The sequence below is a fragment of the Dama dama genome, chromosome 24, assembly GCF_033118175.1.
Source record: "Dama dama isolate Ldn47 chromosome 24, ASM3311817v1, whole genome shotgun sequence".
NCBI lineage: Eukaryota > Metazoa > Chordata > Mammalia > Artiodactyla > Cervidae > Dama > Dama dama.
In genome coordinates this window covers 55,878,505-55,906,374 of record NC_083704.1, presented here as the reverse complement: position 1 = coordinate 55,906,374, position 27,870 = coordinate 55,878,505, and the positions used below count along the sequence as shown (strand labels likewise).

At 45.3% G+C, this 27,870-nt stretch overlaps 1 protein-coding gene across 2 annotated transcripts; it reads right to left on the bottom strand.

The window, feature by feature from the left end:
- Nucleotides 1–4,241: 4,241 nt before the first annotated feature.
- Nucleotides 4,242–27,321, bottom strand: CDC25A (cell division cycle 25A). Of its 2 annotated transcripts, none has more exons than XM_061128703.1 (15): nucleotides 26,677–27,321; nucleotides 25,601–25,674; nucleotides 23,363–23,405; nucleotides 22,699–22,735; nucleotides 22,133–22,234; nucleotides 19,533–19,652; nucleotides 17,187–17,318; nucleotides 16,246–16,320; nucleotides 14,973–15,149; nucleotides 10,568–10,669; nucleotides 8,686–8,748; nucleotides 8,492–8,590; nucleotides 7,465–7,595; nucleotides 6,387–6,498; nucleotides 4,242–6,163 (listed from the first exon to the last, which is right to left on the bottom strand). In XM_061128703.1, exons 1-15 carry the CDS (start codon nucleotides 26,844–26,846, stop codon nucleotides 6,023–6,025), a joined length of 1,578 nt encoding a protein of 525 aa, XP_060984686.1. In that variant the 5' UTR covers nucleotides 26,847–27,321; the 3' UTR covers nucleotides 4,242–6,022. The 2 variants fall into 2 exon arrangements, with proteins under 2 accessions (XP_060984686.1, XP_060984687.1); XM_061128704.1 differs by having other exon boundaries at nucleotides 22,133–22,231.
- Between the last annotated feature and the right edge of the window lie 549 nt (nucleotides 27,322–27,870).

Genomic DNA, 27,870 nt, shown 5'->3' with positions numbered 1-27,870 from the left:
AAGTCGTGTCCGACTCTTGGGACCCCATGGACTGTAGCCTGTCAGGCTCCTCTGCCCATGGGATTTTCCAGGCGAGAATACTGGAGTGGGTTGCCATTTCCTTCGCCAGGGGATATTCCGGACCCAGGAATCTGAACCCGGGTCTCCTGCATTGAAGGCGGATTCCTGCTTTGCAGGCAGATTCTTTATCAACTGAGCTACCACTGAGGTGCCAGAGAAGCCCTCCTCCCTTTACTAAGAGTCATTTATTTTTAACATTTGCTCTCTTTGCTTTCTTACCTATTTATGTTTCCATCACACACACAATCCTTGGAAGTAGGTTACATCATAGTCCTTAACCTTAACTTCAGTGTCATTTCCTGAAAGTAAGGATATCCTTATATAGTTATAAAATTCAGGAAATGTAACATTGAGACAATATTTTAGCTTAATCAATAGTGTGTATTTCAGCTTGGATAATTGTCCCCAAAATGTCCTGTCTAGCACTTTTTGTTTCTGTTTTGTCCCAGACCCAATTCAGGTTCACATATTTCATTTACTTGTCATGTCTTGAGTCTCCTTGAAAAGTTAGCCTCTATTGTGTGTGACACTGATATTTATGAGGGATACAGGTCAGTAATTTTATAAAGTTCCTCAATGCAGATACTTCCTTTCCTCCTATATTTTTTGCTCTAAGTGCCAAAGGTCTTCCCAGGTGAAAGTGAAAGTCACTTGGTCATGTCTCTTTTTGACCAGTTCCACATTGAAGGAATGTCCCTCTTCACTGCCCTGACCCCTAAACCTCATTCTTACTTCCCTATGTTCAGTGAATGTGTGCCGTCACCTTTGTACCATTTAGTCTTTCCTGGAATGCCCTCTCCTGAGACTTCTAGGTGAGGCTTAAAGGTCACCTCTTGTATGCTTCCTGTCACACCCCTTGGGTGCCATTTCCTCTGAACCTGTCTTTTATTGTAGCTTCTGTTATACCCAAGCGTTACTCCCAAGGGCTCCTGATCTTCAACTGACTGTTCCATCCATGAGCTTTTTGAGGGAGAGCAGGCATCTTAGAGAACTCACCTCCTTATCTCCAGGGCCTGGCACAATTCAAATGTCTCTTGAATGAGCACATGATCGAAACAGCTCTTTGTGGGCTTCCCTGGTGGTCCAGTGGTTAAGAATCCGCCTTGACAATGCAGGGGACACGGGTTTGATCCCTGGTCCAGGAAGATCCCATACGTCTCTAGGTAACTAAGCCCATGCACCGCAGCTGTTCAGCCTGAGTGCCCTAGAGCCCATGCTCCGCAACAAGAGGCCATTGTGAAGAGAAGCCCCTAGCAAACAGCAAGTACCCAGCGCAGGAAAAAAAAAAACCCAGCTCTTCTACGTAATTCCTCCTTCCCAGTCGACCTGAAGTGGGTATTGGGGTATCCAAATGTTGGGACAGAGGTGGCCACAGGGCACCTCAACAGCCCTTTGTGATCCCTGAGATCAGGCCCCAGAGAGAAGTGGCTTACTTGCAGGTTCCTTTCTGGAGAGGTTGGCCCAGTGAGTCACTACTGACTCATGACCTTCCTGGACAAGTGCCCTTATGTGGTTCAGTGTGAGCGGCAGGCTAGTCAAAACCAGAGCTGCAGATGGACTCTGCAGAGTTACACAAAATGGAGAGACTTCGGTGAAGTTCTAAACATGAAAAACAATTATGTACCTTCCTGCTTAGGAAATAGTCATGCTGGTGAAAGATAATGGTTAGCTCAAGAAGGATGGGGGAAGACTAGAGGGTTTATAACCAGGCTGGGATAGGCAGGGGACTTCAGCCATGCTCTTTATTCTCAAGCTGTGTGTGGAATATGAGTGTTGAATTATTTTTTACACATTCTTATGTCCCAAGGCATCATGCCTGGCACACAGTTGCCCTCTATCTTTTTTAATGTGTTTTGCCCAAGGTTTTCAGTTAACCAGCCCTCAAACTTGTGGGTGCCCATTGTTTACTACTAATGTAAACTGTCTCCATGGAGTGCTTCCAGCTCTAACAAGCAAAGTTCAGAGGGCAAGGTGAAAACAGAATCCCATCCTGTCATGGGAGCTTAAGATGAACGTAGATAAGCCTGGGGTTAGATCTTAGCACATGGGCTACAGTTCAGATTTCATTTTATAGGCAATAAAGAACCATTACATTCTCAAGCAAGAATAGTTTGAACTAATTATTCATTTTAGCAAGATGACTGTGACAACAGGCCAGATAGGAGACCAGCTGGCTTTTGCAATAATCCAGAAGTACTGCCTGCTAATTAATTTTTATTTTTGGTTGTGTCACATAGCATGTGGGATCTTAGTTCCCTGATCAGGGATCGAACCTGTGCCCCCTGAAGTAGAAACGTGGAGTCCTAACCACTGGACTGCCAGAGAATTCTCTCAAAGTAAATTTAAAAAGCAATGTGTGGTATGAGGTGAAGAGAAGACTGGCTGAGTAGATACTGAAGCTGTGTCATTGGCAGAAAAGTCTATTCAGTCTACTTTTATATGTCTGAAATTTCTCATTAAAAAAGGTAGGCATCTTATAGAAACCATAAATATACACTGACATGACAAGTAAAAAAACCTTAATTACCAGAATGGATACTTTGTCTTGGCATAAAGTTTTTCATAACGGAATAAAGTACTGTGTCACTTCATATAAACTGGGTAAAAGATAGATCCAAGGAAAATAGCAGATGATACAGAAATAGATGTTGAAGAGTTCTAATAACATTTCATTGTGAAAGACTGAGGAAAAGCATATCTAAATTAACATTTTATATGCTTTCACTTTTTTCCCAGTATTTTTTGGGGGAACTTTCTATTTTGTATTGGGGAATAGCAGATTAACAAGGCTGTGATAGTTTTGGGTATTTTATATGCCTTTAAATGTGTACAAATATAGTTGTAGATATTTAATTATTTTCGTCATGCAACTTAGTTTGTGGTCTAACTAATCAGAATGTTCAAATCTTCTCATTAGGAATATGGGGTCTTTGTCTTTGGGAAGGTACTGCAGTATGGGTTAGAGACTACAGCCATGTGATTTTACATGCAGTTGTAAATCACCTCTATATCTAACTCTCTTTAAATGTATGTGTATATATACATACATACATATGAGGATATGGCAACCCACCCCAATATTCTTGCCTGGAGAATTCCATGGACAGAGGAGCCTGTCGGTTAGTCCATAGGGTCACAGAGTAGGACATGACTGAAGTGACTCAGCATGTACATAGTACACTTTATAATAAATAATAGTGTGATTAAGAGTTGAGTGGACAGTAAGTAGGGTGGAAGTGCTTCGACATGTACTATCTCTCTGCATGGTTGGGGTTAATAAACCATCTGGGAGAGGCAGTGAGGAGACTAGGGGAGACTAGTGCTCACTCTGGGGATGTGCTCTCCCTCCCAAATCTTTGAGCACATTAACAGTAATATCCACTGGACTTTGGTATCACATATTTCCTTTCTTAACAAATTGTCTTATAATCTTTTTTTTTTTTTTTTTTTAAAGACTGGGATCAGGCCTCTACTAGAGAGGCAAATCAGAAGGGAATTGTGTCTAAAAGAAGACTGAGGGAATGGTCCATTGTTTAGAACTCCATACTTTCTCTGCTGACTGGGCAACTAAGATCCCAAAAATGGTGTGACCGAAAAAAAAAAAAAAAACCAAACAAACCCCAAAACTTCACTTGAGGTGGAACCATGGTTGAAATATAAAGGAATGCAAATTCACTGCTATCCAGGCTCCACTCTATTTTGTAATAGACTTTTGCTCCAGCTGTTATCCACTCTGGCAGTAGCCCCCAGCATCACACATCCAAGTTTCTCTGGTTGCGTGTGGCCCCATGACTCACCATCTGCCTGATTTCCTTCTGCACTATCCTCTCTGGCTCCTTCAGAACACAACTGAAACTCCTATCTCCTTTACACTGGTACCTCCTCTGGCCTGTTGCTCAATCCTATGAATTAATACATCTTGTCAGGGAATGTCAAGAGGTCCAGGCAGGCTTTTCCTATCCCTGTTTCATTTTGTAAATCAATCTGAATCACAAGTTTGCTTTTGGACTCGGGGAGTAACTGAAGTTCATCCGGCCAACCCTGATGTCAGGCCACATGACAGCTCTTTGGCATCTTGAGAAAATGTCACTGACTCTAGCCAGTGCTTTTAGCCAGGTGTGGTCCCAGGTCTTTAGAGACTCACAGTTCCCTTTACATCCATCATGAAGCAGGCAGAGAGCATGGGTTCAAGATTGTTTTTATTTTCAGAGCCTGCAACAGTTGGTTAGCAATGCTAGCTGAGCAGGTATGATCTGAAAGCCATCCCACCTCCCTTTCCAGGCATTCAACCAACAGAATCCCTACAAACAAGATTGGAGACCAATTCAGATGGGTCTCGGTGTGTGGGGGGGTAGAGGCCTTCTCCTGCTCCCCTCCTCACCATATACTTTTTCTAACAAGATTGTTTATAGTCAAAAGCAACTCAAACCCATAACATTGCAACCAGTCATCTCCAGTATCACTGATTTCCTCCCCACCCCCAGAAAAGGAAGCTGAGGCAAGAGGGGAGACTAACTCTTGAATATAAGAAAAACTTGGCAACACCCCAGTGGAGCAGAGATGGTGAGGAAGCCAGCACCTAAGGGTGGGGATGAGCAGGTACCAAACAGCCCTGTCTGCAATCAATCCACTCAGCCCCAGCTCCTTGGGAGGTGTTCCTTTGAGATCCCCACTCCGGTGGGGTGAGATGAGGGGCAACTGGTGATGACCCATCTCTCCCCGCCCCTCAAATTAAAACATGATAAACTAAAAGTTTTACCTTCAAAACCCACCACGCTGCTGCCTCCTGAAAAACACACTCTGTAGTCATCTCTGCCAGCACCCACTCCTTTCTAATACCCGGGGCTTCCAGCCCCTCTCTTCACCCTTGGGGGGCCCAGCCAACACTGATTCCATACTCCTTGACTCATAGAAGGGCTATTTTTTTAAAAAAACAGAAGCTGTCAAAGAGTATCGGAGTAATGAAGGAAGATACTCAAAAGTATACTCCCTTCCCTTATCCCATAGAGCCCCCCTTATTCCTTGCCCCCCCGGCACTGGGATGCCTATTCTATACGTTCCAACACTGACTTGGGGGTGGCCCCACGGAAGCTGCCTCCAGTGCTTTCCTGATCGTGACTCTTGCCCAGTGACATCACAGGGAGCTGGGGTGAGGAAGAGCAGGGTCACTCCCCCCCAGTAGGTCTCAGGGGCCTTCGAGGTAGGTCTGGGAGATTTAGCTTATGTCCTGAAGCCAAGCTGAGTCCGGTGCCTGCTCCCACCAGTGTCTCAGTCCTTGGCTGTAAATAGCAGCGGTCCCAGTACTGCAGCGCCTCCCAGGGGAGACCGACAGAGCCCCTCGTTCTCTGTCCCACAACTCATGTCTCTTTTCTTCCCCCTCCTTTATTCTTTTTTTTCTTTAAAAATGAAAGGCAGAGGTAGTCCCCAGGATGATAAAATCCTACCTAGGATGGCAGTATTCTAACTGAAAGAAGCAATTAAATAAAAGTCTCCAGGAGTTGATTTAAAAAAAAAAAAGAAAGAAAAGAAAGTGATTGGTGAAGTTGAATAAATTAATGATGTGGGCTAGCCCACAAAGACCTGTGCTTCCCTGGCCGTCTTTGGTGTCTGGCCAGCAGCGTCTGGCAGTCTTCTCTCCGTCTCTCTCCTCAGGAGACAAGGCCAGTGCCCAGTGAGGCTGCAGGGGGCCCATCCAACCATGGGGGAGGAGGAGGCAGAACGCCTTGACTTGCTGCTTGGAACCCCGTTGCGGCATGTGACAGCCTTGGCTGAGCGCCCTGCTGAAGAAGGACATCTTCCAGGGACGGAGAGGCGGCAGGAGGCTCCGGGCTCCAACCTCGGGAGGGTGGGAGGTAGGTTTAAGACGCGGAGGCCTCCGCCCTTCTCTTCAAGTGTTGTGCCGCTGGCCCCTTTGCTCAAGTTTCTCTGCAGCAAAGAGGGGAGTGGGGAGGGCGGGGAGACCTCAGAGCTTCTTCAGGCGGCTGTACATCTCCCTTTTGCTCTTCTCCCCAGCCCAGGTCCGGCTCTTGGTGCGAAATTTCTTCAGGTCTTCTTTAAAGTCCTCGTGGTGCATGGGCCGGTAGCTGGGGGGCTCGCAGTGAGACTGGCAGGAAGACAGGACAAGGTCTGGGCACACCGGGCCTCCCACGCACACTCCTGCTCCCTCCCTGCCGGGGGCCACAAGGCTCTGCTGGGGCGGGGTTGGGGGGTGGTTCTAGGCCCCTTCTGTGCTCAGGGCAAACCCCCAGACCCTGGGCAGGAAACAGCCATGACCACCAGCTAGGGGGTGGTGAGGGGTGGCCTGTGCCCTCCAGAGTTCACCTCACCTGGCATTTCAGGAAGAACTCCTTGTATCCGCCCTTCAGGACATATAGCTCTGGGTAGTGGAGTTTGGGGTACTCGTTACCAAGCCGATCCCTCTCTCTCACGTATCGGCACCTGTAAAGGGGAAGGAGAGCCAGAGTCTGGTTAGCTCTGCAGTGAAAGCAGTGCTTCTCACACGTCTCCCCAACTTGATCTTCACTCCTGGCAACAGTGCCCAGCTATGATTTCCTCCGCCACCTGTGATCCTCAGGAACCCTGTTCACAGCCAGTTCCACTGCCTTGTCTTGTAAGGTGGATGGTCTCCTCCCCACTTTCCCAGTTATACAGTGTCTGATTCCCATCCAGCATCCTCTCTGCCACCACCACCACCGATTATTTTAAATCTGAAGTTTTTTAAATCTGATGTTTTATTGTAGCTATACTTCCACTTATTTTAGTATAAAATTTATCTCTGTAGTAAACTATAATAGGGCCTTAGTCATAAAAGCTTGTGTATTAGGGAGGGGCAGGCGGCGCAGTTCTTTTCACCTCTAGTGTGGCAATATCTTGAAAGTAACATAACCCCCTTCTTTGCGAACATGGATTTGACAAGTGTTTGAAAGCGTCATGTTAGTTTTGCCGACAGGACATCAGACTTTTCTGGCATTTGCATAAGGAGTCACCACACTGTCCCTGAAGGATGTCACCTGCGAACAGCAGCCCCGTAAGCAGAACTAGGGGCAGTGGGGGAACTGAAAGAGCCAGAGTTATTTATTTTTTTTTTTTTTCAGAGTTTAATTCAATATAAAGGCAGGCTGAACGATGGGCCAAGCCCAGAAGTGGCCAGGACTCACTCAGGAGTTGGGGTGATGAAGCAGATGCCCGATCCCTGGGGCATGTTGCAGAGGGAACACCAGTATAATATGTTGGACTGGGGAGGCCACAGAGCCCTTCAAAGTCCTTTACAACGGCTGTGGTGAAACCATTAGGTCGAGCCTAAAACTACACTCCAGGAAGCTGTTCATGAAATCAACTGACTGCTCAATAGGTAAGGATTTAAGAGAACATATGTTACACATGAACGACACTTAGCCCACTCACATGCGAGGGCCTCGCTCAGAAGAAAACTCGCAGTGGAACACCACGATAACACGTTTGCCATCCGTAGGTACGATGGGCTTCTTGAGTAAGAACTCTTCAACCTCCTCTTCCATGTGCAAGTTCACTGCACCCTGTGAAGACACCAGAGGCTTAGCTCTCATGCTGGCATAATGATTCTTGCAGACTGGTCTTCACACGGGTACCTCAAGATTCTGTTATGACTGTCCGCTGTATGAGAGGTATTTGTCAATGTAGGGACTTTACTGCCTTAAGAGAGTGGCAGACTCGAACCTGTCTTTAAATTACCTCTTAGTGTATTTTAATGGGCTTCCCAGGGGGCACTAGTAGTAAAGAACCCACCTGCCAATGCAGAAGACATAAGAAACACGGGTTCGACCCCTGGGTTGGGAAGGTCCCCTGGAGGAGGGCATGGCAACCCCCTCCAGGATTTTTGCCTGGAGAATTCCATGGACAGAGGAGCCTGGCGGGCTAGGCTCCCCCCATGCAGAGGTCACAGAGTCAGACACAGTGAAGCAACTTAACACACACACATAATATATTTCAACCTAATTGCTTTCTTCCTGGGAAAGTTACACATGAACTGCTCCAACACCCACTTCACCAGACAGTTTAACTCAACTATAAATGTAAGAGACATCACTAGGCTGGGCCCATGTGGCCAGAGACTGGCTTCACCTCACGGCTTCATGTCCAGGCATGGCTTAGAAGTCAGTGGATACCACCCTGAAATGCCCTGATGGTGATGGCATGGGGGACAAAACAGGGAGCAGTTTGCTGTACAGTTAGTGCACACCAGTGGACATTCTTTCAGTGACCAGGAATCAAATGCCTTTCACACCCGCTGCCTATATTTACAGTTCTCATAAGCAGCATGTGAGCATTATAACAAGCAGCCAGGTATCACCCCCTCCTTTAAAATAAAAATAAATCACAGATACTGTCTATAGGGCTCCTGCTATGCCTCCCACAATAGCAGAGCTTACTCACAAGCCCCAGGAATCTATACCTTGATGTGGCCTCCCTCATATTCATATGGGTATCGGCAGTCGATGATGACAAACTCTTTAATGAGGTTGGCAAACTTGCCATTCAAAACAGATGCGATCTGTGGAGAGAGAGCCAAGGAGAGTCAACTCTGGCTGCCAGGAATGACTAGATCCTAGTATCGCATGGGTGGCAGGTCCCCGAAGGATAACTTACAATTTCTGGAGAGATGTATTTTAAATCCTGATGCTTTCCAGCAACGGTATGAAAGAGGTAACCCTTAATAAGAGAAAGAAATACTTAGCAAATCTGAAAGCTTATAAAGGCAAAATTTATATTGCTTGCCTTCCTGGTAAAAGGCAGCTTAAAAAAAAAAAAAAAAAAAACCAAACATGAATCTAATAGAACATACTGGTTATTTGTGTAAGCACTTCATTAATATCCTGAGATTGAATATTCGTATGGCCCTATAAGGTCCATTATCCCCATCTGTAGATGTCAAAACTAGGTCCCTTGTCCAAGGTTAGCAAGCAAGCAGGCCAGACCTGAATCTAGAAACCTCAGATTTACCGCCTGCTTTTGTCAGGAACCCTCATGTCAGCAGCCAGACTGTGCTCAGCACTTAAAAAGGACACAGTGAGGAATGACTTCACTGTTTACTGAGCACCTGACTTCTGCAGCACGGTGCTGGAGGAGACACTGGAGGTGGAACAAGCGAGACCCACCCAGTCTGGAGGTGGGAGGATGGGCACACCAGCAATTACGAGGGTGACTGGCAGAGTCGAGTGCTCACCCAACCCTGTGGTCACGTGTGGGCCATTCTGGAAACCAACCAACAGCTTCAATTCAGACGCAAGCTGTTACCAGCGAGGACACACCACACCCAGGTCTTGGCCTGCTCTTCCCTTCACACTAGAACTGTCTTCTATTTTTTTTGGCCATGCTGGCATGTGGGACCTTAGTTCTCAGACCAGGTATTGAACCCAGGTCCCTAGTGTTGGAAGTGCAGAGTCTTATCCACTGGACCCCTAGAGAAGTCCTGTCTTCTATTTTTAACCCACTTATCTCTCCCACCTGGTTGAAATGTCTAGCCCAGACCCAGAGCTTCCCCAACCGCCTAGCTGACATAACTCTTTTATTTCTTAGTCTAATGCTTTACATTGATGTTTACTTCAATTACCAGGTGGTACATGTCCACGTGGCATGATGTCTTACCACATGTTAAGTGTCTTGAGGGAAGGAACTGTGTCTTGTTTTGGAATCTTTGCCTTACACATAGTAAGTGTTTCAGTAAATGTGAGCTACATTAATATATAAAAGACTGGTCTGGGGACCTTCAAGTTACACATGGCTAAACAAGTTACTACTGACACAGGAAGGTGTCACATTTCACCAGAGCACAAAGGTGGCTAATCTGAACCAGGCCATCAGCAGACCTTCCCCTGGGGGCATTTTCCCACAAGGACCATGCTCCTCTGGACAAGGGAGAAATTTAGTCTCCATCCAGGACATTCTAAGATGACTTTCTTTTTTAAAAATTAATTAATTAATTAACTTGGCTGCACTGACTCTTAGTTTCAGCACATAGAATCTTCAATCTTTGGCATGCAGAATTTTTTCGTTGTGGTGTGTGGGATCTAGTTCCCTGACCAGGGATTGGACCCAGGCCCCCTGCATTGGGAACAGGGAATCTCAGCTGCTGGACCACCAGGGAAGTCCCCTAAGATGACCTTTTGACATACAGACTTATATACAGTAAGGCTAGAGGTTCATTTCTGCTTCTTTACACTCTTCTGCAGCACTGCTTTTATAATCACACAGTTCCCAGAGACACTGGTCTTTGGGTTGGTGTCCCGGTGGCTGGCTCCCTACTTGAAACCTCTGATCAGTACCAGTAAGGTCAATAGTCCCCAAGAAATGGAGATATACCTGATTGTGAATTTGTTTCCTTATTTTTTAAAAATTTCAAACTGTGTCCCCTCAGCGGGGGTTGGAGGGGAGGCTGCATACTCCAGCAGCCACTTCAGGGACAGAAAGCTGGAGGGGTGTTAGGTACCTCCCCCATCCTGCATCACAGTGTGGTTCCGCTTGCAGTTACCTTGGAGAAGTCTCCTATAAGGTCCCTTGGGTCATTATCCAAAATGTTCTCAATGGTCCCTTTTGGGGAAGATGCTAGGGATAAAGACTGATGATGTAGAATCTGTAACAAACCAAAGGTTGAGAATGAGACCAGGCTTCAGAATAAAGGCTTTTTCCTTTTTAAAAATGAAAGATTAAAATTAGTTTTAAGTCTACAGAAATTATTTCTCAGCTCTACTCACTGAGATGCTCCAGGGGTGCAGTAGGCACCCCTTTGTCAATGTGTTCCCTAAATACTACAGTTGACCCCTGAACACAGAGGTTAGGGCCATCATTCCACATCTCCAAATTCAACCAACTATAGATCATGCAGTACCATAGCATGTATTTACTGAAGCCAGAGCTTTCTGACTGAATCCAGGCTGGGACAAGAAATGTACAAGATAAACCTGGAACAGCTTGTCATCAGTAACAAGGAAGCGCTCATATTTCAAAGAGCATCAAAAGGGCTAATGGGGGGAAGTCAGGGTATCTTAAACAGTACACAAAAAGCACTAAACATAAAAAGACTGGTAAATTAAAACATGTTTTAAAGAAATCAACAAATGCTGTTAATCAAAACAACAAGATGAGGTAAGAACAGGCAAGTCAGAGTGGGCAGATAAATAATTCATCTCAATAAAAGATTCATTTCTGAATATACAAAGCATTCTCACAAGTAAGAGATAACCCAGTAGAAATATAGGCTAGAAAGGTGGTTGGGTAATAGGAAAATCTAGAAAAATAACTATCAGAGAAATGCAAAATGAGATACTACACAGGTTTCCCTTTGATGGCTCAAGTGGTAAAGAATCTGTCTGTAATGCAGGAGACACAGGTTCAATCCCTGGGTTAAGAAGATCCCTTGGAGGAGGAAATGGCAACCCACTCCAGTATTCTTGCCTGGAAAATCCAACGGGGCTGGTGGGTTACAGTCAAAGGGTCAAAAAGAGTCGGACACAACTTGAGCATGCACATGCCCGTGCTACACATGCCCCAGAATGGGTAAAAGGGATGAACACCACCAGATACTGGTAAGGGTGTGGAAGAACTGAACTCTCACACTGTTCTGAGTACAGCTGGTCCTTGGTATCCCTGAAATTGGTTTCAGGGTGCCCAAGGATGCTTATATTAAATGGCACATAGTACAGTTGGTGCTCAGTAGTGCTTAGTAGCCATGGGTTCCAAAGTTAGTTGAATCCATGGATGTGGAGACCCGATATAGAGGGTTGGCTGGACAAACATTTTGGAATGTTATGTGGCAATGTCTACTAAAGCTAAACACATGCCTAGCCTAGGACACAGAGAGCCCACAGGAAAAATGAAAGTGCATGTTCACAAGAGAAACAGCACAGATACCATCAACTAGAAACTAGAATGCTTGATGAAGAGAAGGTAAGTCTTTTCAGTAAATGGTGCCAGGCAAATGTAATATTCACATGTGAAAGAATGAAACTAGGCCCCCCATCTTACATTATTCACAATAAATAACTCAAGATGGAGTAAAGACTTAAATTTGAAACAGGAAAACTGTTAAACTCCTAGAAGAAAACACAGGAAAAAAGTTCCTTGACGTGGGTCTTAGGCAATGATTTTTTTGGATCTGACACCTAAGGTACATCCTAAAGTACAGCTTCTACCTATTAAAAGAAATGATCAACAAAATGAAAAGACAACTTACAGAACTGGAAAAAATATCTGCAAACCACATTATCTGATAAGAGGTTAATATCCAAAATGTAAGGAATCCATACAACTTAATAACCACCCCCCCAAAAAACAAAAAACCTCCCAAGTAATCCAGTTTTAAGAACAGAAAAGGACCCAAACAGACATTTTCCCAAAGGTACACAAATGGCCAATAGGTACATGAAAAGATGATCAATATCCAGACTACAGTGAGGTATCACCTCATGTCTATAATAAAGACTATCATCAAAAAGGCAAGATGGGGCTTCTCTGGTGGCTCAGTGGCAAGAATCCGCCTGTCAATGCAGGCAACATGGGTGCGATCCCCAATCCGGGAAGATCTCACGTGCCTTGGAGCGACTAAGTCTGTGTGCCACAACTACTGAGCCTGTGCTCTAGAGCCTGGGAGCTGCAACTACTGAGCCTGAAGGAGGAAACAGCCTTGAAAGCAGGACTCCACCTTGGGCCGGACCGTGCACTTTGCGCTCTATGCCCAGTATCTATGGAAACGACACACCACCTGGAAAAGCCAGGCCCCCAGAAGGAAGAGTGCTAGGGCTCTCCATCACCTAAAAGAATACCCTAATAGTCTGTGTGACCAAATAGAATCATACATTCTATTATGCTTACTGGGGAACGACCACAAGCCTATTGAAAATTGTCCACTGTTAACTACCTAGGTTTAAGGCATATGAATCACGGGTTGACTTTGATTGTATCTTTCTTTTTCCTTTGTTCAGACTAGTTTCAGGGAATTTGGGGAGGTGGGTTTGGGCACATATGCTTAGGGTATATAAAGTTTTCACAAAAACTGGTTGGGGTCCTTGGCTAAGAGGAGACTCTGCCTTGGGCCTGCCAGTGTAATAAACTGCACTCCACTATCTGCATTGTCCTTCTGAGTGGGTTTGTTTCCCGGAACGTGTGGCTACAACAAGCCCACATGTTGCACCTATTGAAGCCCGAGTGCCCTAGAGCCTGTTCTCTGAAACAAGAGAAGCCACCGCGAAGTGGTGTCCATGCACAACTGTAGAATAGCCCCTGCTCACCGCAACTAGAAAAGTCTAAGCAGCAATGAAGACTCAGCACAGCCAAACAAGGAAAAAAAAAAAAAAATCAAATTAGAAAATTAATCACTTAAAAAAAAAAAAAAAAAAAGATGAGCAATTCCCTGGTGGTCCAGTTAGGACTCCACACTTTTACTGCCTAGGGCCTGAGTTCAATCCCTTCAAGGAAACTAAGATCTCCTAAGCGCATGGAGTGGCCAAAAAAAACAAAAGACAAGAAACAAGTGTTGATAAGGATGTGAAGACAAGGGAACACTTGTACAGTATTGGTGGGGCTATAAAGTTTGGGATGGCTTCAATGGAAAACAGTATGGACGTTCCTTAAAAAGTCGAAAACAGAACATATGATCTAGCAACACCACTTCTGGGAACGTATTTGAAGGAAACGAAAACACTATGTCAAGAGAGATCTGCACTCACATTACAGCAGCATTATTTATAATAGCCACGACATGGAAAAAAGTGTTCACTAACAGATGAATGGATGAGGAAGCTGGGATACACATACACACAATGGATTATTATTCAGCCATACAAAAAGAAGGAAATCCTGCTATTTGCAACAACATGGATGGACCTTGACGGCATTATACTGAGTGAAATTGAAGTAAGTCAGACAGAGAAAGACAAACAAGTATATGACATCGCTTGTATGGGGAATGAAAAAACTGAAAACACCCAATGCTAACCACTACCACAACCACCAGAACAAAATCAAACTCATAGAAAAGGGGGTCAGATTTGTGGGGTTACCAGAGGTAAGCAATGGAGGAGGGGGGCTGGATGAAGGAGGTCAAAATGTACAACTTCCAGTTATGAGACAAGTACCAGGGATGTAATGCACAACACGATGACTATAGTTAGGTCGGATGTGTGGTGTATATGAAAGTAGTTGAGAATAAATCCTGAGTTCTCATCACAGAGAAATAAAAACTAAAATACTAAGTGACAACGAAAAACACTATAATCAAAGTTGTGAGACAAACCTAAAGTAGTCCTAAATAGGTCAGGACACAAGAAAAAAGAAAAAAAAACAAAAAACAAAACATAAAAACCAACCAAGGGAAAAAAGTTATGGCCCTAGTCCAGGACCCAACAGCAAGTGGGGAGCTTAGACTTCCACCCTGGCCCAGCTGTAATAAGTGTCCCAATCTCGACCTCACTAGGATGGTGTCGGCGGAGGCCTAGAAGGGAGCTTGAACTTCCGACTCCTGCCCAGCAGCCACGAGGCCTGACGTACTTAAGTGGCACATCAAGGGCAGCTAAACTTCTGTCCCCCTTTCCCTGCAGTATCGGAGTACTACTAAAACAGCAGTTACATAGCCTCATAATATCCAAAGTACACAGATACAACTGAAAAAAAATCTCTTGTCATATCAAGAACCAGGAAAAATCTCAACCTGGATAGGAAAAGACAATCAACAGAAAGCCACACCAGACGCAGACGCTGGAACCACCTGACAAGGATTTTAAAGTAGCCATCATAAAAATGCTTCAACAGGCAATTCTGAACAGGACTGAAACAAATGAAAAATAAAAACAGCCAGTCTCAGCAAAGAAAAAGAACCAAACATACATTTTAGAACTGAAAGATACAATATCCTTGAGCGAAAAAGAAGCTGCAGAACTAACCTCCTGGGGCTTCTCTGGACTAGCTGCCTCTTCCGGACTGGCCCCAGCCACGCTTTTCCTCCGCTTCCTGTTTCCACCTGGGGACTCCTCTAGTGATCGGTCTGGCCTTTTCAACACTGACCGGATGGTAGAGCTACACGACGCTGAAGGGGAGTCAAACAGCTTGCAGCGATTGCCCTTTGGGGAAAAAAAAGAGATCTGTGTTTCATTAAAATACACTGATTTGAATGGTAAAGAGGACAGTCTGACTTCAGCAATCTAAACTCATCTCAGCCCGTTCACGGCTCGGTGTCCTTTCACACACCCCCCCGCACCCCCTCTCCCCCATAAAGCACTCCCTTTCAGGCTGGTAAATTTCAGTGTTGCCTCTTCTTTTGAAATGTTCCTAATAGTTCACAGCAAGTGTGTCACCCCCACATTGCCTCTCTCAGAGACCAAGGGTTTTCTGCTTATTTTTCTGAAGTTCATTTTAACAGGATGTTGTTCAGAAACGCAAGATCACAGGTTTTGTTTGTTTGTTTTTAACCTAGAAGAGCTGGAAGCATTTTTGGAAAGAGGGTATACTGCTTTCAGTAAGGTCTCAGAGGATCTGTAAGCTCTTCAAGGGCAGAAACCCCAGTTCCAACTCAGCCCCTGGCCATTATGAGTCTGCTATGTTTATGAAAGAAACTCCGCCGTTGTGAAGGGCCTACACACACTGTTTCATGGTTTTTACATCCAACTTATAAAACTGATAGCCATTTTCCAAGCATTCTCACACTGTATATGTTAATAATGTTATCTTTCAAAAGGACCTAGTAAATTTGGTCATACCATTTTTACTGGGGTGGCCTAATCTCCCAAAGCTTTCCACATTAATCTACTATAATGTGTAAGTGGCTTCAAGATGGAACAGTTCATTTATTCCATATTTATGATTCAGGGGCATGATTAAAGATGTACTCAGCGTCTACACATACAAGGGTGTGTAACTGTTTGTGTGCTATGATAAGAACTCACTTTCCCTGGATGTCTGCATATATGAGGATGTGTCCCTCTACAGGCACAGCCTTTGAAAGTGTCCCTGATGGAAACAGACGTCTACAGTCTACACAAGTAGGTGGGTATTAAAACAAAACAAACAACAACAAAAAAAACTCTTGAAAAAACAGCATACATTAACACCAGGAAACACTAATGACCAGCCAAGGGACAGGCCCATAGGCTCAAACGCAGAATCTCAAAAGAAACAATTTGGATTCCTGTGGCTCCCTCCAGACACACTGGAACTTACCAGGTTTGTAGTTCTTCTCATGACAAGGGGAGCTGTCCAGAGGCTGGCCATGCAGGACGGTGTCTCTTCATCATTCTAAACAAAGAAAAACTGTGTCATAAAGGTCCAAAGGTCCAGTAGAAACAACATTAGTTTCAATGAGTTAGATTTCTTCTTGCAGAATACCAGAAAGGCATGAATAGGAAGCCTTCTAAGGGTCAATGCCTCCCTTCTCCACAACGTTTTAAGGTCAAGAGAGTAAGAGTGATGATATCTGAGCATAGCTAAGGGAATGCCCCTGAGGGGCCATAAGGAGGTACTGGTCTCCTCAGCTTTATATCACATGGCAGCCATTCTTCCAATCCCTGATTCATGTCCTTCCAGAAAAAAAAAAACAACAACGACTGTCAGCTCCTGCAGGGGGAGGAGGATCACATTGGTGTTTTCTTTGGAACACCTCCATAGAATTTAATCAGGCTAGAAGCAGAGTCTCAATAAATTCCCAAGAGATGAATAAAAGCATCAGCCAGGGCTTCCCTGGTGATCCAGTGGTTAAGAATCCTCCTTGCAATGCAAGGGACACGGGTTCAACCCCTGGCCCGAGAAGATTCCACATGCTGTGGAGCAGTTGAGCCTGTGGACCACAACTACAGAGCCCGTGCTCTGGAGCCCACAAGCTGCAACTACTGAAGTCCATGCGCCTAGAGCCCGTGCTCCACAACAAGAGAAGCCACCGCAGTGAGAAGCCCCTGCAGCGCAACAGAAGAGTAGTCCCAGCTCGCCGCAACTAGAGAAAGCCCAGGGGCAGCAACAAAGAACAAATACAGCCAAAAAATGAATTAAATAAGTAAATAAAATCTTAAGTATCAGCCAGTTGGGGGATCACTGTTCTTTTTCAGATGACGGCTTTCCAGGGGAAGTTAGTAAAAATGGATGGGAAAACACATACACATACCCCATACCTTCAAATTGTCTCCATCAAGAAGATCCATGAAGCCATCATCCTCATCAGACAAAGTGGGAGTCACAGGTGACTGGGGCATAAAAGGAATGGAATTCCCTGGTTCGCTGCCATCTCTTTCATTTGAGGAAAGCTACAAGACAGAATTCATGGCTTGTTAATAATCAGCTTTGATTTCCCTGAATAGGTTACTAGTTTTTATGAGGAAAATATACCACATTCATTTTAGCAGCTACAAATCAAAGGAAAAATAAGACCTAAGATTATAAATGAACTAATGTCCACACACAGTTCTGAGTCGAGTCAGGCAAAGTAGCCTTCACAAAGAAGTCTCCCCAGGAGCAATTCACCTCACAGTGGGATCTGAGGCTAGCCTCCGATGAAGGGCAAGGCTTATTTTTTCTGAGGATTATTACTGGTGAACAGGGATCAGCATGAGGGTAGTGACAGGTGACAATCTGCTAAAATGAGGAAGGGTGAGAAGATACCAAGTCCCTATGGAGACCACAAAACAGACTAGAGAAATGTTTCTGTAACTCCAGTTCTGACGGAGGGATATAAAGTCTAGAAAGTTCTAGAAAACCCATCCTTGTTCTTTATAGACTCACAATTTAAATGACAGCTGCTCAGTTTTAACTGAGGAATTACGTGGCCAGACATTGGGGGTGCTGCTGTGTGCTCAGTTGCTAAGTCGTGTCCGCCAGGCTCCTCTGTCCATGGGATTCTCCAGGCAAGAATACTGGAGTGGGTTGCCATTTCCTTCTCCAGGGCATCTTCCCGACCCAGGAATCAAACCCAGGTCTCCTGCATTGCAGGCAGACTCTTTACCGACTGAGCTATGAGGGAAGCCCTGTTTTCAGACTGGGATATAACCTTTTATGTATAGTCCCATTTAAGCCTCACAACATACTAAGGGTAGTTAATCCTCTATTTTCCATTTTTATTTAACAAATCAGGAAACCGATGCTTAAGAGAGGTTACCAAGATCACACCGCTCACTTGTTTGACTGCAAAATCCAAGCTTTTCTGCCCATTATACTCTCCCTAGGAGAGACCATTCCTGGAGTCAAAATAGAGTATATCTCATTAGGCAATCCTATCTTGTTTTTTCAGTAAAACTCCCATTATGATTTACAGAGCTTCCCTGGTGTTTCAGTGGTAAAGAATTCACCTACCAATGCAGGAGACACAGGTTCAATCCCTGATCTGGGAAGATCCCACATGCCTGGGAGCGACTAATCCATGTGCCACAACTATTGAGCCTGTGCTCTAGAGCCTGGAACTGCTGAGCCCACATGCCACAACTACTGAAGCCCAGGTGACTGACAGACACGATCTCTGTCCACAAGAAGAGAAGCCACCGCAATGACAAGCCCGCACACTGCCATGAACAGCTGCCGCTCTCCAAAACTAGAGAAAAGCCTGAGCAGCAGCAAATACCCAGCACAGTCAAAAATAAATACATAAATTATAAAAACCTTAAAAAAATTTAATATAGAAAATTTATAAAACCCACTCAAAAGTCTACCATCTACAGACAAACACTGTTAATAATGAATTCTTTTCTAGGTAGTTTTCAAAGATAGTAAAAAAGTCCAGAGATAGATTTTTTTCTCTCCCATAATAGTAATCTCTTTGGGGTGGGGTATGAATGCATTAATCCTCAAGTGACCTTCAAGTTTACTGAGCAGCCTCTTTACTGGCTGAACCCGAACCTCAGGCCCTAAGCCAGACTGGAAAGGTGTCTTTTCAGATACAAGTTCCTGGGAAAACGTGGAAACCGAACATGGTCATTTTGCTCAAGTTGGGCCTCTCTAGTCCATAGCTGTCTGTCCGTCAGATCACCAGTAGGAAATCTGGAAGTAATGACCATCTCTGACAAACAAACAATCCTGGGACAAGTGGCCCCAAATACAGTAAAATAGCCTTGTAGGCAATGGGTTCACTGGAATACCTAATAGTTCTTAATAAACCAAGTTTGGTAGAAATCACGTGCTCGCTCCAAACAAAATCACTCTGGGAAGTACCTCTCAGCATTCAGAAAGCAAGTTTTCAATAGGACGGATAATCCCACCATACACACATTCAGAAGAACGATCCAGAACTGATAAGGTCAAATACGCCTTGCTCGAGTCCAGTATTTCAAACACACCACCTCTTCCCCTGCTTCTGCCTGTCTGCTCTCCAGACACAGCAGAAACACCGAACGTGTGAGTCTCAAAACATGTGAGTTTCAAAAGACAAAGTCAAGGTAAAGACAGCTAGAGCTGCTGCAGGGTCTTTAACTCCAGATTGCAGAGGCTTTCATCTTCCCATCAGGAACTCCCAGGAGTATGAAAGCACATACCATCCGAGCTGGGGCGGAGTTCTGCCTCTGTGTGAAGAGATCTTTACCCTCCTCCAGTCCGTGAAGGTGTAGGCAGCCTCGAGACGCAGGTCTTATTGGCTTCTTAAACTCAAAGACTTCCTGCAAGACAGTATAGATGAGACATCATCCACTGTCTGTGAAAACCAGCCCTAGGGTCTCAGCTACAGCTCTGGAAGGCAGGCAAGAAAGTGGGTACTGATCACCTATCTCCAAACCCATGTCTCATCTAATTCACTGGATCTGTGTAACTTAAGAATTTCAGGACTTCTTTGGTGTTGCAGTGGATAAGAATCTGGCCTGCCAATGCAGGGGACATAGATCCTCTGGTCCGGGAAGATTCCACACACCATGGAGCAACAAAGTTGTGCCGTGCAGCACATCTACTGAGCCTGCGCTCTACAGCCCATGAGCTGCAGCTACTGAAGCCCACAAGCCTAGAGCCTGTGCTCTGGAACAAGAGAAGCCCCCAACTGCTGCAACTAGAAAGCCTGCACACTGCAACGAAGACCCAGCAGAATAAAAAATAAAATTAATAAAAAAAAAACAAACCACATATTTTAAAGATTCTGTCAAAAGCTAACTTCTCCAATTCAAGTACTAACCAGGTCTGACCTTGCTTAGCTTCTGAGATCAGATGAGATCGAGTGCGTTAAGGGTGGTATGGCCATGGACAAAAGCTAACTTCTAATAACAGAACTTTTTTCTCTTATCACAAACACTTTATTTCCTAACAAACACATGAGTATTTGCCAGGTACACAAGGCAGAGTTAAAAACTAAATCAACAACAACAACCAAAAAAAAAATAGATCAACAACAACAACAAACTAAATCAACAGCTTTCTATCAATTATATTTCGATTAAAAATTTTTTTTCTGAAGTCTAAAGCGATTTCATTTCAATATAATTGAACAGGAGTTGAAACTTTTCAGTCTAGACTTGTATTTGAGGACTTTATATTTTCCATCTTCTTCCTACCAATAGGAGACAATTAAGTGGAAAACATTTAATGTTGTTTTCCATAATAAAAGCGATGAAGGAAAAAACTAATGGCAACATAACTGTAGCTAACACTGCTGTACAGTAAGTTTAAGAGAGTAAATTTTAAGAGTTCTCATCACAAGGAGACAATTTCCCTTTTTTCCTTTTTCTTCTATTGTATCTATCAATATATGAGAAGATGGATGTTAGCTAAGCCTACTGTAATCATTTCATGATATATGTAAATCAAACCATCATGCTGTGTGCCTTAAATTTATAGTGATACATGTCAGTTATTTCTCAATAAAACTGGGAAAAAAGACCCTTTTGGTTTATTCAACAACATGGATGAATCTCACATAATGATGAGTGAAAGCCAGAAGTGATAGAACACATACTGTATGATCGCATTTTATTTAAAAGTTTAGAAACACTCATAATTCCCCTCCCCTAAAATCCACTTAAGAACTCAAGCACAGCTAATGTCAGAGTATTTACTTGCCCACACAGCCCTAAGCACTTTCAGTACATGAGCTCATTTATCCATCCAATCATCCCCATTTTACAGATGAGGCAACTAGGCCTGCAGGTTAAGTGATGTGCCTAACGTCTGGCTTCCCAGACGGTACAACTCCAGAGCAAGAGCTCTTTAACCCACGCTGTTTCCCCTTCAGAATGAAGCTATAAGCAGGCAACCCTGGGAGAAGCCAAGCTGGGGGTAAGGGGATGGGGAATGTGGGAGAGAGACCAGGCAACAGTGTAATAATAGCTTTGGACTGTTTGGTTAACAGCACTACACAGAGGCAGACGTAGTGTTCCAAGCACTGAAGACAGGAACTCAACTGTTCTTTCTTTACCTCCCTCAGGACATCCTGTTGCCAAAGGAATCATTACGAAAGTTCATGGAGGCAGTAGGTTCTGTAAGTAATAAGTCCAGAAGATTCTAAGTACACGTTGTAGTGGAGGATGAAGAAGGGGAGTGAACAGACATGGAAAGTTGAGCTGACTCACTGAACTCTGCCCTGTTGCACAGCGTCCCGGCAGGTTTGAGAGAACCCAGGCCAGGGTGTTCTTGGGCTTTTGGCTGCATAATTGCAACTCACCCTCTAAGCTACCATTTCAGTTACCCTGAGATTCCCTGGGATTTGTTGGCTTTGTTCTTGAAAACACTGTCAAGAAGCCTTTTCCTAAACTTTTCACTCATCCCATGGTGAGCACAAAGAGGCAAGGAAGGCCTGCCCAGACCCTTCCACATAAAGTGTTCTTGGATGTAATTCCCCCTAAGAGCCACCTTTTTTGAGCAACTCCTACCTGCCAGGAACTATTTTAAATGCTTTATCTACATTATCTCACTTAATTCCAACAATAGTCCTACAAGGGAATGCTACTCCTATTTCTCAAAGAAACATAGAAGCCTAAAAAAACAGCTAAGGTCACAGCTAGCAAGCAGTAAGATTCCAATCTAGGTTTCTCCGACTCCAAAAACCATCATGACTTTGATAAAGGTTTAGTCTCCCAGGAGATAGCCCTGCTACTTCTCCATAAGCCTTGTGGGTGTGAGCTCTGCCCCTAGGTGAGTAGGTTAATGCTACACTCACATTTTCCTTGTTCTCATCCTGGTCAATCAGCTGAAAGACATCATGGTCAAGAGAATCAGAATGGCTCCTCTTCAGAGCTGGGCTACACCCCAAGAGCTTCTGCTGTCAAAGTGAAAAAAGGAATTAGGGTACATCAATGAAAATGGAATGTAAACACAGTTGTAAAAGGGGGAAAAAAAAAAGGTGGTGGTAGGTTAGGGAGGCCTAGCTCCTGACAGTGCAGTGGGTAACCAGTCAACGTGACTAGGACTCTATGGCTTTACACCTAACTTCACAAGGTCTACAGCCCTCTCTGCAAGGACTCAGGTATCAAACCAACCCCCAAATAACATCATTTACATAAAAAGAATCCCCTTCCTGGTTGGATAAAACTCTGGTAGTTAAAGATGGAGGAAAAAGCCCTCAAGAGGCAACCATTATTGAAGCTGCTTTAGGTAGAATGTTTTGAATACTTATGAGACAAAGTAAGGGAAAGCAGTCTGTCTAAATTAAGGTTTATGATCAAGGTTACACTGGTAGCTAAGGGGCAGATAACAGTTATAAAAGAAACAAGGGAACTAACTTACAGGTAGGGAATTTATTCTCCTCGTGGGATTTTCAAGGCTGCAATGAGATCAGAAAGTAAATCATGAGAATCAAGCAAGCAAAGTGGTATTCATATCAGTAGATGCGTAGTGTCTAAACTACCGTTTGATGGGGTGAGGGGAGCATCAAACATATTCCTGTTTTAGGCAAGATGGAAGAATAGATTTCTGAAGCTCTTCTGTTTTCACAAGCAGCCCCATAACTGGGCTTCTAGTGAAAAAAGCCCAGATCTTCTCTTAAAATATACACCTTCTAGGGAGTTCCCTGGTTTTCTAGGGGTTAGTATTCCAGGCTTTTACTGCCATGGGTTGGGTTCAATCCCTGGTTGGGGAACTGAGATCCTACAAGTGAGGCAAAACAAAATAAAAAACAAACCAAAGTTCTCTTAGGACAATGATGTCAGGAGACAGAGCAAGGGTTTAAGTGACATTAGAACAGAACCCCAAAATTACAGCTAAAATAAAGGAAGGGAAGTTCTGAAAAACTGCTGACACAAACTACTCATCTCAAAAGATACCAGACTTTATAGGATCCAGGAGTCTTAATCAGGATCACTAAATCCAGAGCTTCAGTCCACAGCATGAAGAATTTAATTTGAAAAATTATTTTTCTAAGCACAAACATTTAAAGGCAGTGAATACATACTTTTCTTTACTATCCAAGGGCCCAGGAGAATCCAGAGAGAAGCCTGTGTGGGGGGGGGCAAAAAAAAACACCTCAGACTTTATTGTTTTGGGCTCCAAAATCACTGCAGATGGGACTGCAGCCATGAAATGAAAAGATGCTTACTCCTTGGAAGAAAAGTTACGACCAACCTAGACAGCATATTAAAAAGCAGAGACATTACTTTGCCAACAAAGGTCCATCTAGTCAAAGCTATGGTTTTTCCAGTAGTCATATATGGATATAAGAATTGGACTATAAACAAAGCTGAGCGCAAAAGAATTGATGCTTTTGATGTGCGGTGTTGGAGAACTCTTGAGAGTTCCTTGGACTGCAAGGAAATCCAACCAGTCCATCCTAAAGGAAATCAGTCCTGAATATTCACTGGAAGGACTGATGCTGAAGCTGAAACTCCAATACTTTGGCCACCTGATATGAAGAACTGAGTCATTGGAAAAGACCCTGATGCTGGGAAGGACTGAGGGCAGGAGGAGAAGGGGACAACAGAGGATGAGATGGTTGGATGGCATCACCGACTCAATGGACAGGAGTTTGAGTAAACTCCCAGAGTTGGTGATGGACAGGGAGGCCTGGCGTGCTGCAGTCCATGGAGTCGAAAAGAGTCGGACATGACTGAGTGACTAAACTGTAACACCACTTATTCATTAAAATAAGTACATAAACCTACTAGTACTATTTAAGGCAGTCAACAAAGGTTCATGGCTCGGACTTTTGCCAGAATTGAAGCTGAATCTCCATGTTTGCCAAAACACCATATTTGCACAAGTCTAAACATTTTCATAGTATATCTACTTATGCGTTCCTCCTTGCAAACACCATCATGGATAATAGGATATGAGGAGACAGAATTAAACCAAACCTCATGACTTATTTACAAAACAGAAGCAGACTCACAGACTAGAAAATAAACTTACAGTTATCAAAGGGGACAGTGCGGGGAATATTACTACTATATATAAAATAGATAAACAACAAGGGTCTACTACATAGCACAGGGAACTATATTTGATATCTTGGAATAACCTACAATAAAAAAGAATTATATATGTATAAGTAAATTACTTTGCTATACACCAGAATCTAACACAACACTGTAAATCAACTACACTTCAAAAAAAAAAAAAAGGTCTTAAATCATGATTATTAATTCCGAGGTTACCCAGGCTAACTTTCTGTGAGTTCCAACCAAGGAAAGGACAATTATTTGTTTTCTGGAATAGTTTTTTATTTCAAGTATCTTATATCCTGTCAGGTCATGTACTAATAATTCAGGGGGTTGGAAAATATTATGTCCTTTGACAAGCAAACAAGTATTTATTGCCTTCAACAAGATACCACCAAGTGAGGTGCTCAACTCAAAGGCAACAGAATAAAGGAGATGCTGCTTAGCGTGGCCCAGAGCCATCAGGGCCTGCCTAGCACACACCTTTCCTCCACCATGTCTAAATAATCATACAAGTTAGGTGTTACTGCTCCTGGCACGACTCTCTTCCTTGCCACACTGCCACAAATGACAATCCTATCTCTGGTTCTTAAGAAGCTTACATTTTAAGACTTGTGCTCTTGCAGTTCTTTACCCTAAAGCATCTGTGCAAATAAACCTTGCCCCAACATTAACTTTGTTGTTGTTTAGTGGTTAAGTCGTGTCTGATTCTTTTGCGACCCCATGAACTACAGCCCACCAGGGTCCTCTATCCATGGGATTTTCCAGGCAAGAATATTGGAATGGGTTGCCATTTTCTTCTCCAGGGCAATCTTCCCAACCTAGGGATCAAACCCACATCTCTTGCGCTAGCAGGCGAATTCTTTAACACTGAGCCACCAGGGAAGCAAACATGAACTTATGGTTAGAATAAGATGTACTGGCAGTTTCTCCAGAGCAGGCTCGCTGAAATAATTTCATTATACTTCCAATAACTTGACGCAGAATTTTAACCAATAAGATTTCCCGAATGCCACTTAAAGAGTGGTATGGTTAATTTCATACTACTACTCATCTTCATAAACCACCTCCTCGCGGCCACTTGAGTTTCCTCTTTTCATACACTGCCACAGGGGCTCCTTTGTACTGTTCTAACAGGTGTCTGTCACTCAATGCCAGACTTCTGTTCACTACCTCAACTCACCAAACTGAGTTTCTAGGTGAAACAAGCACTGCTCTCCATAAGGCAGACACATGATAAAAGACTAAAAGGATACCTGAATCAGTTGATTCGGAGGAGCCCATTCTCTGCAGACTGCTGTTTTTCACCTCCATGGGTTGTTCATACTCACTGAAACCAAGAAAAGTAACTCACAGGAGACAGCCCATGACATGGCACATTGCCATACTGCCATAAACCATCATTACTTCTAGGCCACACCACGAAACACTTGGCCACCCAGAACACACAGTTAGCACTTAGGTATAAAAGGAGATGAGAAAAGAGTAGGTTGGCATTGGTCACACTGTTGATAGGAGGAGGACAATGACTACTGGACTACTTCCTGAAATGAAAGCATGTGTTCTAGGTACTGAGCTAGGAGCGGGGATGAACAGGACAAGTTCCTGCTTTTCAGAGATTGGAAAAGACATGTGCTTCTTTAGAAAATGGAACGTCCAAGACTGATGAGAAAGCAGCTTTACCAAAAAACAAAACAGGACAAACCCCAAACGGTGGGATGTATTTTTTTAACAAGGAAAAGTGCAGGAAAATGTTAGGAGTGGAAAGCTGAGTTAAAAGACCTGGTCTTAGGAAAGCATGGGGCTGGGTTGGGGGGGGGGGGGGGAACAGCAGGAATATGCACGGGGCGAGGGACTGCGACGATTTTTGCAAACTCACGGAAAGAAAATGCCACGTCCCTTGGCTGAGAAGGAAACAGAGCTCACAGAAAGCTAAGGTAACTACGAGGTGGTTCTGCAAAGGATAGAAGTGAGCGACTAAGAGGGCCTGTTTTTCCCCGTGGAGGCATATTTCAAAGAGCTTCGTGGGGCAGGGACAGAAGAGCACAGGGCAATCTAAGAAGGGGTGGCGAAGGTGGGGGGCCCGGGCGTACCCCCCCCCCCTACCCGGCCCTTCTCGGGGCTGAGGGCGGCCCCGGAGGGTCCGAACGGCCTCTCCCGCCCAACATTCGGCCTGGGGGGAGGGTGCACATGGCGGGCCCCCGTCGGTGGGGCCGCCCCCGAGCGGCAGAGAGGCAAGCGCTACCCTCGCGGCCGGTTTTCTGGCCTGATCTACCCAAGAGCCGTCTGGGAGGCCAAACGCTTGAGGCACCGCTCCTCGGTCCCTCCTCACCTGCCCAGTCCCTGCAGCTGGTCCATGGTGACCGTCAGGTTGGTGACAGGCGACAGGCCCCCGGCGGCTGGCGTGCCGAACAGCGCCTTCACGACAGGCTGCGGTGCGGGCGGGGGGCTGCAGGCGAAGAGCAGGCGGCGGCGGTGCGGGGGCTCCGGGCCCAGTTCCATGGCGGCGCCGGGCCTCCTAGGGATCCCGCTCCCTCTTCCTCCGCCTCCGCCGCGCCCGCCCCGCCCCGCTGGCACTGGCCTCGGCCGCGCGCCCCGCAGTCGGCGCCCGCGGGTCAAACACAAACACGACCCCGCGGTTCAGCGATGCGGCTGCCGCGGGCAAGAGGCGCGGACGGGCGGGTGTCCAGACTCGGCAGGCGCCAGCCACAGGCGCGGGTGCGTCCCCTCACTCCGCGAGGCTGGAGGGCGGGGGGAGCCGGCAACCTGAAGATTAAATCCAAACAAACGGGGCGCGTCGGGGAGGGAGAGCGGCTAGAGCTGCGAAACAACGACGCGGGCTCACACTCTCTTCACTTTTCTTTCACTCTCTCGCCCGGGGTAGTGCAGACAACCAGGCCGACATTCACCTCCCTCCCGGGCCGTCGCTGCCAAGGTGGCCTTTCGCGGTAATAGCTGCTCACTGCGGCCTGCCGCTCCCCTGCCCCCCCTTTCCTAGTTGGCGCCAAACAGAATCCACCAATCAGTAATCAACTTCTCCTCCTCGCACAGGAATGGCAGCTAGGCTGGACCAATGAGAGGGGAAGAAGGAAGCAGCTCGCGGGACGCTGCGAGGTCAGCCCCCTCTCAGAAAGGGGCGGGGCCTAGAGGGGCCCTCCGAACCCGAGGAGCTCAGAGGTCAATGAAAACTCCCAGCTGAACCTGCGAGATGCCGGGAGAGACCGGAAGGCACCGCTTGACGCGTTGCATGTTGGGAAGCGTAGTTCCCAGAGCGCGTCGGAGTGTAGTCGGCTCTTACCGCGTTAGGCCAAAGCCCTATCGGCGTCTGTTCTGTGTTACACACGGTGAGGCAATGTGGAGGGTAGAGAAAGCTGTTCGGTCCCCTCTTCCGCTCTGGGCCCCCAGGCCCCAGTTTTAGCATGAGAACTGGATGACCCAAGGACTGGACCCTGCCTCACGAACACAGGGCCCAACTCTGGAGGCTCCTGTCCAGCCGGCTGTCCTGTCCTTGAGCTGCTGATTACAA